The sequence below is a fragment of the Phacochoerus africanus genome, chromosome X, assembly GCF_016906955.1.
Source record: "Phacochoerus africanus isolate WHEZ1 chromosome X, ROS_Pafr_v1, whole genome shotgun sequence".
In the NCBI taxonomy this organism is placed as follows: domain Eukaryota; kingdom Metazoa; phylum Chordata; class Mammalia; order Artiodactyla; family Suidae; genus Phacochoerus; species Phacochoerus africanus.
Window position 1 is genome coordinate 20,474,828 of NC_062560.1, and position 16,329 is coordinate 20,491,156.

Below are 16,329 nucleotides of genomic sequence, written 5' to 3' on the forward strand. Positions count from 1 at the left end.
TGCCAGTGATACCCAAATCCCACACACCGTGTTGTTGGGTGGGATGGCCAATAAAATGTTTGGAAGAATGTCAAATGATACATAAAACACTTAGCACTAATTGCAATACTTAGCACCACCGAGTACTTTGAAATCATGCCAGTGGATAAAGATGCCCAATTCTAAAGAGGTATGAATTTCACTTAATGAAAGATAAGGAAAGTTCTGCTGGCACAAGGGAGAGGTAGAAAATAATGAGTTGGCATGTGATTTGAAGGTTGGTCTACTTTATTTACAGGATCTCTCTAAGTTATTAAAGTAGAATTTTAAGAAGATACTTTGATTTTTTTTTTTTTTTTTTTTTTGGTCGCCCCATGACATATGGAGTTCCTGGGTCGGGGATTAGATCTGAGCAAGAATTGTGACCTACGCCACAGCTGCAGCAATGCTGGATTCTTAACTGGCTGCTATGGGCCGGAGGTCGAGAGAGAAGAGACACTGTCAGTCCCATTGCATCATAGCGGGAACTCCAACCGCTTGATTTTGAAGATAATACTTCCAAGGGTCTGTGTTGCATGACTCCATTTTCCCTGGAATGAAAATTGCGACGATAAGAAGCCCTCCCGAGCAATTCCTGGGATCCTGTTATATTTAGCACCAAATTGTCTCTTCTGAAGGACTGCAGGTCACAGTGGTTAAGCAAGACTCATAGGATCATGGGCATTCTGAATTTCTAGAAAATATTAGAAGATACCTCAAACTGGGTTCAACGTGGGACCCTTTCTCTTTGTTTATTGAGGTATTATTGACACATAACGTATTAGTTGCTGGTGTACAACATAATTTGATACGTAGATATATCGCAAAATGATCACAGTAAGTCTAGTTGACATGTCACCATAGTTTGAAAATTATTTTTTCCTGTGATGAGAACTTTTAACATCTCTTCTTAGCGATTTTCAAATATGCAGTATGATACTAACTAGTCACCATGCTGTTCATTACATCCTGTGACTTATTTATAAGACCCTTTTTCTTAGAACTGGTGCCGTGGATTATGCTTGGGGAAACAGTAATAGTGTAGGTTTTATAAATGTCTTAACATCCTTGCCTGCTACTGATAGTATTCATTGTTAAAATAATTTAAACTATTTAATGCTGCAGCTAAGTGGCTCAGTGGGTTCTGGGGTTGGCCTGTCAGTCCAAGTGTTTGATGTCCCTAAGTGGGGTTTGTCTAGGTTGGAGAGAAAAAAGAGTTTACCATCAGCTTATTCCCTTGGGAATATGATAGGGCTTTAAAAAAAAAAAAAAAGCATTTTGTGAATGTTAACTTGTTAATGGAGTTCCCTTGCATACTTTTTTTTCTTTGAATAAATAAGACGGCTTTCCTTGAAACTGTAGCAGCTGTTCAAGTAATGATTGATGCATTTGTCTTTTTTTACATGTTCTTGTTTGTTTTTAGTTACTCATTTTGGGCTACATACAGGCTGTAGGGAAATAGAAAGGGTGAAACCCAGATCCCTAGTCTTGCCACAAGTAGATAATCACTGTTGTTTTTGGAGTATGGGATAAATGCCTCATTTTTGTCACTTATATAACTAAGGGGGGGCAACACAATCGAGTGATTGGAGCCTGGCTGCTTGAGTTTGGGTCCTAGCTCTGTTACTTACTAGCTGTGTAACCTTGGGCGCATCTTGACCTCTTGGCCTTAGTGAACTGGCTACGCTTTGATTACTTTGTTGAACGGCAGCAGTGAGAGCAGACATCCTTGCCTGCTACTGATAGTATTCAGTCAATTACCATTAAGTACAATGCTGGCTGTAGGTTTTTGGCAGATGCTTCTTAGCAAGTTGTGGGCATTCTCTGTTGCTGGTTTCTGAAAGCTTTTATCTTGAACATGTGTTGAATTTTATCAAATGCTTTTTTTTTTTTTTTTTTTAAGGTCCAGGCCAGGGATCGAGCCTGCACCACAGCTGGCTCCTTAACTCACTGTGCCACCAGGGCACTCTGTCAAATACTTTTTTGCATCATTTTAATATCATGTGATTTTTCTTTTTTAGCCTATTAATATGGTGAATCATACTGATTTCGTAATGTGTATTTTGTAAATACATTGAACCAGACTTGCAGACCTGGAATAAATCCCATTTGGTCATGATATATAATTATTTTCATATGTTGCTAAATTAAGCATTTTAAGGATTTGTTAAGGATTTTTTTTTTTTTTTTTTTTTTGCCATGCCTGTGGTGTGTAGAAGTTCCTGGGCCAGGAATCGAACCTGTGCCACAGCAGCGGCTGTTGTGACAAACCCAGATCCTTAACCCCCTGAGCCATAAGGGAACTTCTGCTTAAGTTTTTTTTTGTTTCTGTTGATGAGAGATACAGATTTGGCCTATAGATTTCTCTTTTTGGGCTTTGTCTGGTTTTGGTGTTAGGATAATGGCTTCATAAAATGAATTTGGGGAAAAAAAAAAGAAAAAAAGGAGTTCCCGTCGTGGCGCTGTGGTTAACGAATCCGACTAGGAACCATGAGGTTGCGGGTTTGGTCCCTGCCCTTGCTTAGTGGGTTAAGGGTCCAGCGTTGCCGTGAGCTGTGGTGTAGGTCGCAGACGCGGCTCGGATCCCTCGTTGCTGTGGCTCTGGCGTAGGCCGGTGGCTACAGCTCCGATTGGACCCCTAGCCTGGGAACCTCCATATGCCACGGGAGCGGCCCAAGAAATAGCTAAAAAGACAAAAAAAAAAAAGAATTTGGAGGTGTTCCCCTTATTTTCTGGGAGAGATTATGTAGAATTGGTGTTAATTCTTTAAATATTTGGCAGCGTTCTCTAGTGAAACCAACTGGGCCTCAAAATTTCCTTCTTGTGGAGTTTTAAAATTTTGAATTCAGTTGCCTTAGCAGTTACAGGGCTATTTAGCTTATCTGTTTCATATTGGTGAGTTGTGGTGGTTTGTTTTTAGAGGCATTAGCTTATTATCTCTCAGTTGTCAAATGTATGTGTATAGAGTCATTTGTAGGGTTCCCTTATTATCCTTTTGGTGTCTGTAATGATATCTCTTGCTTTACTCCTAACATGGACCATCTGTATCTTCTTTGTCAGTCTTGCTAGAGGATTTCAGTTTTTTGATCTTTTCAAAGAAATAGCTTTTTGCTTTATTCATTTCTCTGTAGTTTTTTTATTTTCAATTTCATTGATTTCTGCTGTTAACTTTATGCCCTTCCTCTGCTTGCTTTGAGTTTATTTTTCTCTTTGCTAAGTTGTTGAAGTGCGAGCATAGATTAGTGATTTGAGACTTTAAAATGGAGGCCGGTGCTCTTAAATATTCTCGAATGTGAGATTGTTCCCATTATTAGCTGCTGATGTAAGTTCTATGTATCCCTTAAATTGCAGGGGACCTAGTTAGGTTACTAGCTGTTTTTTTTTTTTTTTTTTTTTTCTTCACATTTAATAAGTTGCTAAGTGAAGTGTAGGAAATGTTTCTTAGATTATTCTAGCCTCAAGTTCTAGAATGTTACCGCTGGAAATTCAGGTTGTAGAATTATAGCAGAGGGAGAAAAATTGGTTAAGGATTTAGAGCTGGAAGAAACCTCAGGCCAGGGGTCAACAAACTAAGGCCCTTGGGCTGTATTCTGCTCTGCTGGCCTCTTGGTGTACAGCCCTCCAGTAAAGAATGATTTTTGCCTTTTTAAAAGGCAGTAAAGTACACAAACGTATTTTGTTTTTGACTTGGCCTGCAAAGCTTCATGTCTTTACCGTGTGGCCCTTAGGAGAGCAAGCCTGCCTACCTCTGCCTTGAGATTATCTGAGGCCAGTGGCTTGCTTCAGAGGCATCTGGGAACATGTACAGGTACAGCTCCCAGGTCCCTCACAGGCTGACCTAGCACACGGCCCTCCCCATGTCGGGGGAGTTGTTTTGTGCCCTTCGTTCTCGGTCTGTGCACCATCCTCCAGCCACGCTCACTTTGCCAGCGCCTCCTTCTGCAGGGGGCGGGCCTGAGCACTGACTGGCTGGGCCTGCCCTGGGCAACCTCGGAGCCAGGGAAGGTGCCGGGCCGCCTCAGGGACAGCTCTGTTAGGAAGGTGTTCTTTGATAGCGCAAAGTTAATGAGGTCCAAACCGCTTTAGCTCTGGAAATGGTATTTCATTGTTGATCTGCAGCCTAGCGTAGACGCTCTGGCAGAAACCCTAGAATTTTTTTTTTTTTTAATAGAAACACAAATGCTGATAGGTCTGACCTTTGAGGGATTCTGCCCACCTAAAGTTAGTGGGAAGAAACCTGGGTATTCATGCTAAGTGCTCAGAAAACATATTTCATCCTTCCGGGATTAAAAAAAAAGAAAAAGTTCTCCCAGTTCTACTTTGGGAAAGAAATCTTGTTGTGGGGGAACTGAAGGAAACCTTCCCCATCCATCCCGCCTTGGGCCAGCCTGTAATCTGTCTCCTCTGTGGGGTGAGGGTGAGGCGGCAGGCCTCACGGTGGACTCTGATGAGCAGTTTTGAACGGAAGGTAAGAGGCTCGTCATTTTTCCTGGGCCAAGAGCCTCAAGCCTCGGACTCTGTAATGCCCCTCTTGCCACCTGCTTGTCCTTTTAATGATGCTGCTGGGCCTGCTTGGGTTTCCTTTAACTTCCCTTTCCTGTCAGGGTGAGCCTGACTCTCAGAGAGGGTTCACTATTGTCGTAACCTCTCATCCGTGTCTGTGCTCCAGCCCAGTGACCCCTTCCTCTTCTCTGGGGGCACGTGCCATGGTGTTGGAGTGCCCCCTGTTCCTCCAGTGACTCCTGATGGAGAGGGCAGATGGACTGATAGTGAGCGTCTCATGGCCACAAACTAACAGTGTCAGCTTGCCACCAAAAGAAAGCCAGGCTTTGGCCTAACCTCCCTTTTCTGAGACTTTTTTTTGTCTTTTAGGGCTGCCCCGCGGCATATGATGGTTCCCAGGCTAGGGGTCGAAGCGGAGCTGTTGCTGCAGGCCTACGCAACTGCCACAGCAACGCCAAATCCGAGCCGTGTCTGCGACCTGCACCATAGCTCACGGCTTAACCCACTGAGCGAGGCCAGGGATTGAACCTCCAACCTTGTGGTTACTACTCGGGTTCGTTAACCACTGAGCCACAATGGAAATTCCTCTGTGCCTTATTTTATCACTCTTGGTTCGCCTCCCATGTGGGTTAAGTCAGAATGTGAGGGCAGGAGTTCTCATTGTGGCTCAGCGGAAATGAATCTCCATGAGGACGTATCTTCGATCCCTGGCCCCACTCAGGGGACTAAGGATCCAGTGTTGCTGCGGCTGTGGTGTAAGCTGGCGACTACAGCTCCAGTTCAACCCCTAGACCCCTAGCTTGGGAACCTCCATATAAGGCAGGTGCAGCCCGAAGAAGACAAAAAAAAAAAAAAAAAAAAAAGGATGTACACCAGAGCTTGAGCCATGTGCCAGCTCTGCAGCGGTAGACCTCCGTGTGCCAGCTGAGGCTTGAGGCCTTTGGGGCAAACGGCTTACTCGGAAGAAGAGGGTACAGTACTGTATTAGTGTTCTGATTCCAGAGTACCGAGGGATTACGATTGTAGCTCATAGATTATTATTTTTTTAAATAAACCCTCCTTTAAGGGTTTATTTAAATTTTAAGGGTTATCTTCAACTTGAAGGGTTTATTTAAATACTCCTTAAGGAGATTGGCTCTCGGTTGGTATTATTTTAAAGTCAAGCCAGGCTCCTGCCCCCTTTCCAGTAGGTGTCGGGGCCCACGTGTCTGTGGGGAAATGGCCCTTGAGATGTTCTGCAGTGGGAAAGGGAAGGCCAGGCCGTGAAACAATTAGCAGCGAGTTTACTGTGTACTAAGTGGACCACAATGTGAGTTTTAAGAAATAGTCATTGTGGCTTGTACTGTAAACAGTGCCATATGGTTTTCCTTAGTATGTTTGCATAAAAAGAGCTGGGGGTGTTATTTCTGTATCCTGTTGTATGGCTGTCAGTCCAGCTTTGGTAGGTCTTTTTCTTTGTTTCTGTAGTTAATTTTTCTAGGTTTGATTTCTCTCCTCTGTGAATATCAGAAACTGTGCTCTGAAAATAAGCCGCAATTGTTGATGTCATGGTCCTTTTCAGTATTTGCAGCCCCACCCCGGTGCTGTAATTTATTTTTTCATTGAGGTAATGTAATTGCTATAATATTGTCTCAGGTAGAGGGTAATGTGAGAAAAAGTATGTATATATGTATGACTAGAGGTCACTTTGCTGTACAGTAGAAATTGACAGAATACTATAAATCAACTATAATGGAAAAAAAACAAAAAGATTCAATAAATGTATGTGTTGCTACAATGTGTATTTAACATTCATAACCACACGAAGTTAAAAATTGTTTTTCTTGGAGTTCCTGTCGTGGTTCAGTGGTTAACGAACACGACTAGGAACCATGAGGACGGGGGTTCGATCCCTGGACTTGCTCAGAGGGTTAAGGATCCAGCGTTGCCATGAGCTGTGATGTAGGTCACAGATGGGGCTTGGATCTGGTGTGGCTGTGGTGTAGGCCGGCGGCGGCGGCAGCGGTGGCGGCGGCGGTGGCAGCAGCTCTGATTCAACCCCTAGCCTGCGAACTTCCGTGTGCTGTGGGTGCGACCCTAAAAAGACAAAAGACAGAAAAACAAAACCAAAACTATTTTTCTTAAGATGAGAACTTTGCAGAGAACTATTAGTAAGTATAGTTACTGTGTATAGTTAAAGTACCCAAGGCACTGAGCCTGGCAGCAGACATACTTGAGTGGCAGGAAAGCGTCTCCAGCCTGAGACAGCACCTGTATGAGGCAGCTGCCCAGACCCTTGCTATTTGATGATGAGGGGTGATTGCTGGGGAGGGTAGAGAAGACCACCCCTTGCACTCCCTTTATTTACTCTGATGTCCATATCCTGTCCTAGGGTTGATTAAAGGGTAGAAGCTGGCTTCTGGAACTTTCTCTTGCCTTGATTACCTCACAGTAACTGAGAATCTGAAGTGCTGCCTGTGAGGCTGTTTTTGGACTGCTTTATTGAGATAGGACTCAGACAATTCCTTGTGTAAAGGACACAGTTTGGTGGGTTTTCGTATATTGCGAGTTGTGTGACCACTCCCACACTTGTGGACCATTTTCATTGTTTGAAGAAGAAACCCTATGAGTGCCCCTTCTCCACCACCCTCACTTCTAGACCCCCCATTCCTCCCAGGCCCTGACAGCCACTAATTTGCTTTCTGTCTCTGGGGATTTCCTTTTTCTGGCCATTTCGTGTAAACAGAAACATACAGTATGTGGTCCTTTGTGACTGGCTTCTTTGGCTTAGATGATGTCTTCACAGTTCACTCTGCTTCTGTGGCTAAATAACAGTCCATCGTATGGATAATGGCACATTTTGTTTATCCACTTATAACTTGATGGGCAATTGGGGTGTTTTCACTTTTTGACCATGAGTCGTGCTGCTTTGAACATTCCTGTCCGCCTGGGTTTTGTGTGATGAGATTAATCATCCTGCAGCTGTTGTAAACGTGGGACTATTATCACCAAGCTTTTGAATTTAAGACAGGCCAAGGAAGCACCTGCTTGCCCTTCGCTTTAATCCCTGGAAATTCATTAGGGTTTTGAATGTCTGAGAAGTCTCCTGATGCACAGACCCTTTGTTAAAAATAAAAAAAAAAATTAAGTATAATGTAAAATTTAAGTATTGAGCTCTTTTTGATTGTAAAAGATGAAGACTTTTTCATCATTTGATTTCAGTAATGTGGACCTGTCTCTCACCGTTCTTTTTTTTTTTTTTAAGTTACATCTAGCATATTCAGAGTGAGTTCAAAAGGTATTCTTGAACACTGGGACTGTTGGGAGCAAACGGCTTGGGTGGGAAGGGCCTCACGAGGAATGCGATGCTGTTTTGTTCTCAAGAGTGGTTATGCCAGTGGGGGGTGGTACTCGAGTAGATTTTTTAAAAACATGATATATTTTACATAGAGTAAGTTTTAGTGTATAGTTCTAAGTTTTGACCAAAGCATATACAGTCCTGTGACCACATCACTGTCAAAGATGAGGACAATGGAGAAGATTTTTAAAGTAAGTGCTCGCATGATTTCCAACTGTATTGGAGTTGTTTCCCTTTCTTCCTCTTTGGGGTTTAGGGGTCTGTCAAGAAGACCAGGAAGCTGTTAAACAGTGCACAGCTCAAGCCTGGCTCTTAGGCTCTCTGATAGCAGGGGTCTTAGGTGTTGGGGAAGGGATGCCTACGTTTATGCTTCCCCTTGTGGGGAGCTGCAGATGGATCTGGCAGCAGCTTCAGGGCCATCCTCCCCCGAAGAGAGTGTAGATCTCTGAAAGGCCGACGGGAGTAGGGCCACAGCTGAGCCCTCTGACCTGGAGGGGAAATGGAAGTGTGGGAAGAGAGGCAGATCAGAGGGAGCTGGCAATCAAGTACAAGTCAGGGCCTGGAGCTCTGGAAATACCAGGGCCTGGGGAGTGGGAGGTGGGCTGGGCTTTGGCTACACCACTTGGGCATGGTACAACCGTGGGAATAACCATCCACTTCTTGGAGCTTCAACTGCTTGAGCTTTGTGGGAGAGAGAGACCTAGGAAACAATAAAATGGAGAGGGGTCCTTGATGGAGAGTTGTGGAATATCCAGCCCCTATAAGTAACAAGATAGACTTGGCAAGGATAGAAATTCATCTCCTAATTTCATCTGCCAGGCGCTGCTTAAATGTGAGAGTGCAGAAAGGAACGCAGCCGCCTAATTTTGCAGAGGGGACTGGTGTGGCTCTGGCCCACAGCTGGTGCAGGGTGATGACCACAAAGGGGCAGAGATTTGGCATTGGGTGGCTTAAAGCCTTCACACCTTATGTCTAGAGTTGTCTTAGTTGATGCTTTTGAAGTTGCAAAAGACTTAAAGGTGCAAGGTCCAGGGGTGCGGAGAGTGCAAAGGTTTTCTGGATGTGTGGAAATTGCTTATTTCCTGAGGGCAGCCTCTAATGGAATTTACTTAGTTAAGGAGGTTACAGTATTGTAGCCTTTTAAAGCTGAAGAAGTTAACTGAAGCATATTTTCCTGCCTTTTTGCCAGAGTGCCTGCTGTCTTAGGTTTTTATTTGGTAGGAGTCTCTCTACTTCTTGGGCTAGTAAGGTTGGGTGGGTACAGTTTGTCTAATTAATTTCTGCCCATCTTATAGTCATAGGTGGCAGTGCCTGACTGCGAGGGGATGAACACCGGTGCCAGGTTCCTTATAGGAGCCCTGTGAAGTGGTGTCTCCACTTGATGGTGTAGGAAATTAGAGCTGTAAGTGAGGGGTGTCCTGGCCAGTGAGTGTGAGTGGCACAGAGAGGTTGTGGTGGGGGACCTGTGGGAAAAGTTTTAGGGGACCGTTAAGGGGGATCTTAGGTGACAGGGGTAGTAACCATTGGTGGGAAAGAGTACAGAAGTCTGAGCTGGCTTTTGATTCTGGACTTGAGATGGGGACAGTGTAGTGAGCATTTGGGTGGGAGACAGGTTCCAGCTGAATATACAGATTGGGCCATCTGGAGCTGATGGGCCAGGTCAGAGCAGTGAGCTTCGTTCTCCTAGAGAGGCCTGTAAATGGATCCCTAGGAGAAAATGAGTCAGGGAGATGAGACTTTGTCTTCCCTTGCCTTCTTTTGGTAGTGGTGTTTTTAATTTGGTCCAGATCTCCAAGTTGATTCTTTAAAGTTGTTGTTGAATAAACACGCCTGAAGTGGGCAGTAGTCTAGAAATGAGGACACATTTTGCCCTGGGTCAGGTTGCTGTGTTTCGGAGCACTTGGGTGGGAAGGCTTTGTCTGAGTGGTTCACTCGTTACACATACATCATTCTTGTCTGGCCAGGGTTTTCTAAGAACCTGTGCCAAGCAACATTTTATTAGCTTAGTTTGGATTATCATATTTACTTGAAAGCGGTGTGCTTATATCTTTTTTAGCATTGTGAATCTACTTTCATATTTTCTGATTTGTAGACATTTATGATTTGTATGACATGGCTATCGTGAGTTCCCAAATTTGGGTGTGTTCTGAGCCCAGGCTCAAGGTGTAACTCATGTGTAGAGCATCTAGTCGTTCTTGAGGGATTGCATTGCCTACCTCCCTTCTGCCCCTGGGAAATTGGGGTGTGGGGTCATCACTTTTTTTTTTTAACGAGGGGGCATCACTACTCATGTAGATATGGCTGGGATTATTAACTGTCCTGTGAGGAGCAGGACAGTCCTTCATACGGCTTGAGGAACCTTGATAGAACAAGCACATTTTGTTTGGTCACATGAAATGCTCCTTACTAGACAGGCATGGAGGTTGAAATTGGATAAGTAATTGCAGAGCATTTTCTGGGGTGCGTCATGGGTTGGTTACCTGTGACTATAGCTAGTGGGGAATTTAGACTCTTTTCAGGCCCCCTGTTTTGTTGAATATTTTCTGTAACCTTTTGGTAACTTGAGTGTAGTTAGTTTGCAGATAGTGGGGCTTTCTCTTTCTTCTTTGTATCTAGCGGTTTGGATCAGTGGTTCTCAAATGTGGCTGCACCTTGAAATTTCCCAGGGAGCTTTAAAAAGGTGATGCCTGGATCCCACCCCCAGATTTGTATTTAACTGGTCTAGGATGTGGCTTCAGAAGTTTTAAAACTCCTCATGTGATTATAATGCACAACTGGGGAGTCCCCTTCATGGCTCGGGTTAACGAACCCGACTAAGATCCATGAGGATGTAGGTTCGATCCCTGGCCTTGCTCAGTGGGTTAAGGATCCGATGTTGCTGTCAGCTGTGGTGTAGGTCACAGATGCTGCTCGGATCTGGTGTGGATGTGGCTGAGGCGCAGGCCAAGGGCTGTAGCTTTGATTTGACCCCTAGCCTGGCAACTTCAGTATGCTGTGGGTGTGGCCCTAAAAAGCAAAAAAAAAAAAAAAAAAAAAAAATTCGCAGCTGGGATTGAAAACCACTGGTCTTAGTTGTTCCAGAATCTCTGCAAAGATACGAGAAAAAGGATGATTAATTTAGCCAAATGGAATTTTCATTAATCCACAAAATGTTTTACTGAGCCCTGAGACCAAGGAAGCCACTTCTTGAAGGCTAGTGGAGCTCATGCCTTGGCTTCCAATTTTTACTTTAAAATCTTGATTTTGGAAAAGAGATTGGAGGCAGTTGTTGCAGCTCTAGCTCCACTTTGTGGAGTCTCCCCAAGGGCTGGGAGCAGCTTGACTGCGGAGCCCCCAGGTCAGGAGGAAGCTGACTATGAAGTGAGGTGAACAGTGGGCAAAATGGCATGGTTCCTCTATCCCTGGCAGGGCTGGCATGCTTGGTGGCCAGAGAGATTAGGTGGTGGCGACAGCCAGAAATGCCGTTCAGACCTGATGTGTTTGTGCTGAACTGGGGGGCGAGCCCACAGTGTAGAAATAAAATAACACTAAATTGGATCTCTTTTGTAATGTGTTTGCTTTTAATTTGAAACCTGGCTGGAGGGCCTCTATTAGCCCACTCAGTGCCTTTCTGCTAATTGTGCCACTTAGAAAAAGGGAACGGTCGCCATGCTGGGCTTGGCCAGCAGTCAAGGTCTTTGCATGCATCAGACAAAGACACCCCTTTTCCCTGCCCAAGGGACAGAGTTTGCCCCAGCTCGGGCCTGGGGCCCTCCTCCACTGCTCAGCCTGGCCAGTGGCACGCAGGGTGGCCCTGCCTGCCGGTCCCCTTTGCCAGCATGGCGGGGGGGGGGTTGTGTTCTGTTTTGTAATATGCCAACAGAACCCAGTTTTGAGGCCGTTTACCAGGAGTGATGATTTGTTTTATACACTTTCAAAACAGAAAACATCTGTTCTGGCCAAGGAGGGATTGAATAATTGCATAGTGGCTTTCCTATTCACAGTTTAAGTACTGCTGGGTGCACTTGTCTTCACCACCCCGTAGCTCAGTCACTTCCATGGTGGCCTGACCCCACCAGGCTTCATGGACAAATATGGGTGGAACGAGGTTGGTTCTTTGTATCAATTTTGAAAATGAAGTCTTTTTAGGGGGCCAAATTGGGTCTTAAAAACCACAGGTCGAGGGAATGTAATTGTGGCCTCCCCTTTTAATTTCTTGAAGCCAGTTTCAGAAGGGCAAAGCCAGCGAGGTTTTTTGCCCAAAGGCACAGTTTTGTTGGGAATGAGTGCAACTCAGAGGAGATGCAGAGGTCTGCTTGTGTCAGGTGATGCTGTGGTGTGGCTGCTGCTCCAGGGCCTCCTTCCTGATGGGGGCCTTTTCCTGGAAGAGGCCCCTGCATTTTGGCCGTCCACCCTGACACTCTCCCGCCCTACCCAGCTCCCCACTCTGTCTTCTGAAAGGAGGAGGTGCCTTCCTCTCTGGTGAACCCCTCCTGGTATTTTTATGGGGGGTCGACGTCCCTTTACTTTGCCCTCTGGTTGCTCTCACACTCCCTGGACCTCACAGGGCTCTGGGCTGGGGCCTGGACTCCACCTACTCGTGTGGTGCCATTTGGGGAGATGGTCTGTCATTTAGTTTTGTTTTAAATGTCGTCTGTGAGGTTTAGTTGCACTATTCTAATTGCTCAGTGTTTGGAGATGGAGAAGGTGAAAAAATCACCCCTTCATTGCCATTTTTGCGCCTGTTTGCTTTTGTTTCTTAAGCAAAGTTAAGTATTTTGGTGAGGTTATTTATCTGCTTGGGCTCTTGTTACAAAGTACAAACGGGGTGACTTAAAACGGCGGAAGCTACGAGTTCCTGTGTGGCTGAGTGGATGGAGGATCCGGTGTTGTCAGTGCTGTGGCTCAGGTTGCTGCTGTGGCGCAGTTTGGATCCCTGGCCGGGAAAGTTGTGCGTGCCTGCAGCTAAAACCGAAACAAACAACACAACGCTACGGAAACTTGCTGGCTCCCAGTCGTGGAGGCCAGCGTCTGAACAGAGAGTATCAGCAGGGACACACTCCCTCTCAGGGTTCCAGGAGGGAGCCCTTGCCTCCTCAGCTTCTGGTGGCTCGGCGTGTTCTTGGCTTGTTGCCGTTGTCACTCCCATCTCTACCTTTGTCTTCCCATCGTCAGCTCCTCGGCCTCCCTGTCTTCCAGTCCTCAGACGCATGAGGATAGTTATTGGATTTAGGACCTACCTGGATATTCCAAGATGATCCATTTCTAGATCCTTAAATCAACTATATCTGCAAAAACCCTTTTCCAAATAAGGTCACACTCCCAAGTTGTGGAGGTTAGGATGTGGACATGTCTTGGGGGTGGGGGGGCACTCTTCTACCCCCTACAGTAGGGGTGGGTGAAATCTTCAGATTTTATTTTATTATTTATTTTTTTTTTTTGCCTTTTTGCCTTTTTGCTATTTCTTTGGGCCACTCCCTCGGCATATGGAGGTTCCCAGGCTAGGGGTCTAATCGGAGCTGTAGCCACCGGCCTACGCCAGAGCCACAGCAACGCGGGATCCGAGCCGCGTCTGCAACCTACACCACAGCTCACGGCAACACTGGATCGTTAACCCACTGAGCAAGGGCAGGGACCGAACCCGGCAACCTCATGGTTCCTAGTCGGATTCCTTAGCCACTGCGCCACGACAGGAACTCCTGAAACCTTCAGATTTTAAATGGCAATTAATTTACATCAAAAAAGTCTTCATCTGCCAAAGTAAGACATACGTGCTGCCCAGTTTGGCCTCTGAACCCAGTTTGTGGCCTTCATTCTTACTGTGAAAGAAGGTGTTGGGAGCATAGTTGCAAAAGTTCACTGGAGATAGACTCTGTGTAGATTTAAAAAAAAATCCTGCCAGTCCTTTTTGGCACTCCTTAGTATGTGGAAGGAATTCTAGTGTAATTTGCTTGTGAAACCACACTGCGGTCAGCTGTGGATCTTTTTTTTTTTTTTCTTTTGCCCTCAGTTCAGGTCACAGGGATGCCTCATTTTGATGCTTTGCAGCCTATGCCGTTTTTTTTCCTTCATGTGGAGAAAACACCAGCCTGTGGAGGGCCCGTGGGACAGTACACAGTAACTCCTCTTGTCTCTTGGTTCTTTATCTTTCCCTTCTCAGGGAATGCGTTCTTTGGCAGATATTACTCGAGAAGAATAAATTGCATTTTGCCTTTTATCTAAGAAGCATTAGTGGTGGATGTTTGTGAGGATTCTAGCTTCAAGTGAACCTGCAGAGGTTAATGAAATGTCTATAACCTTGACCTTAGTCCTACCTGGGGACACTGAGCACCACTTTCGTGGCTGGGGGTGGGTTGTGAGAAAGGGGGTAGGTTGCTCACTTTCTACTATTTAGAAATAGTTAGTAGCGTCATTCCATTTTTTCCAATAATAGAAGCAAGCCATATTTATTGTAAGACCCTCGGAACATAAAGCCCAAGGTTTTGAAGTCCTTTATGGTACCCATCAGCAGTGGGTGGAATCCTGTACTAGTATTGTGTATCCTTGCTAATTTATTTAACTTAAAGTGGAATGTCATTTATTGTGCTTGTATTTCTAATTTCTGATTAGGCTGAGTATTTCGTTAGGCTCTTTCTAGTCTGCTGAATATGTCTGCATTTTTGGCACAGCTGTTTTGTGGTTAGTGTTGGTGCTCTTACTGTGTTACTGGGTAATCTGCAGCCTCTCCTTGTAGGGTTGAGAATGTTTCTACCCCATTTACAAAGGGGATGAGTGATGCTGGCAGCTATATTCAAGTTTTCTTAGCAAGTTTATTCATCCAACTGTGCCTCAGTTGGTTTGCTTCTGGACATTTCATGCTGACTGCTTGGCCTTCTCTCCTCTGTTCTCCAGCTGATGGTGAGACCATTCTGAAAGGCCTCCAGTCCATTTTCCAGGAGCAGGGGATGACAGAGTCGGTGCACACCTGGCAGGATCATGGCTATTTAGCGACCTACATCAACAAAAACGGCAGGTGAGGTGGTCTTGAGAGCTCCTGTTCAGATAGATCTGAGCACTTCAGCTGTGTGTGTGTGTGTGTGTGTGTGCGCACATGCATGCCTGCATGTGCCTGGGTGGTGGTGGTGGTGGTGGTGGTGGTGGTGGTGGTATTGGTATTGTTATGCAGAGGGTAGTGGTGGGGTGGTGTCCCCAGGTTTTTTCTCTCCTCCTTGGGCATCCCTGAGAAGGGGGCTGGAATTCAGTGCAGCTCAGCTCTACCCGCATAGTAGAATCACTTGGGAGCACTTTAACACAACTCTATGCCCAGAGGTACTCCCCCCAGAGATTGAGGCCGCTGGGCATCAGTAGTTCTCCAAAGCCCCTCAGGTGATTCTGCTGTGTGGCCAAGACCTAGAGCCCTTGAGCAGCAGTGTAAGCAGTGTGAACCAGCAGGCAGTGATCCAGAGTTGTTGAAAACAAAGGGCCGTGCTCCACCCCATAGCATTTCTGACAAGCTCCCAGGAGATGTTGATGCTGCTGGTTTGCTGACCCCACTGTGAGTGGCACAATAATGCATGATTATCAACTAATGCAGACCATAGTCAAATGCAGGATGTCAAAGTCTGCAACTAGCTTGACAGGAAGGATCCAAGAGTTCTAAGTATATTTTTCTTACGATTTAGAGTATCTATAGACTTTTTTTACCCAAGCAATATTTAAATGAAAGTTAATATGATAGTAGGAAAGGAAACTTAAATGATTGCGAACAGAAGGCACTGGTGCACTGAGCTTTTTTTTTTTTTTTTTTGGTTTGGCCCTGCCAGTGGCATATGGAATTTCCTAGGGCAGGGATCAAACCTGTGCCACTGCAGTGACAACACCAGATCTTAAGCCCACTGAGCCACCAGGGAACTTCATGTTGAGCTCTTTGCATTTCCCTAGGTCTAGATTTTTATCATCTACACTGGTGTGCAAAACTGCTAAGATTCTTCGTAATTTGCACTCTTTTTTTTTTTTTTGCTATTTCTTGGGCTGCTCCCGCGGCATATGGAGGTTCCCAGGCTAGGGGTCGAATTGGAGCCGCAGCCGCCGGCCTACACCAGAGCCACAGCAACGCGGAATCCGAGCCGCGTCCGCAACCTACACCACAGCTCACGGCAACGCCGGATCATTACCCCACTGAGCAAGGGCAGGGACCGAACCCACAACCTCATGGTTCCTAGTCGGATTCGTTAACCACTGCGCCACGACGGGAACTCCTGCACTCTTTTAAAATGTGAACTCCTGGTATTTTTGATGGTTTTCATTCCATTCTCCCGGTGGTGGGTACTAAGTACTGGAGTTCCATGTGGCTTCATTACTGTGGACCACATTCTCTTTGTTGTTTTTCTAATTTAAAAAACAAAAGCAAAAGCCAGCCACGCCCCACCCTTCCCAAATCTTACTGAGGCCCAGAAGACAGTACTGTGAGATGAGGGAAACTTGTACTTTTCAGCTCTTCATCTTTTAAAATA

General features: G+C 45.5%; 1 protein-coding gene across 2 annotated transcripts in view; it reads left to right on the forward strand.

Moving 5' to 3' along the window:
• Nucleotides 1-16,329, forward strand: part of SMS (spermine synthase) — a 51,794-nt gene that overhangs the window by 6,962 nt on the left and 28,503 nt on the right. For both annotated transcript variants that reach the window (XM_047764514.1, XM_047764516.1), the window contains exon 2: nucleotides 14,729-14,849. In XM_047764514.1, coding sequence (XP_047620470.1) covers nucleotides 14,729-14,849 — 121 coding nt within the window. The remainder of the gene's footprint in view (nucleotides 1-14,728; nucleotides 14,850-16,329) is intronic.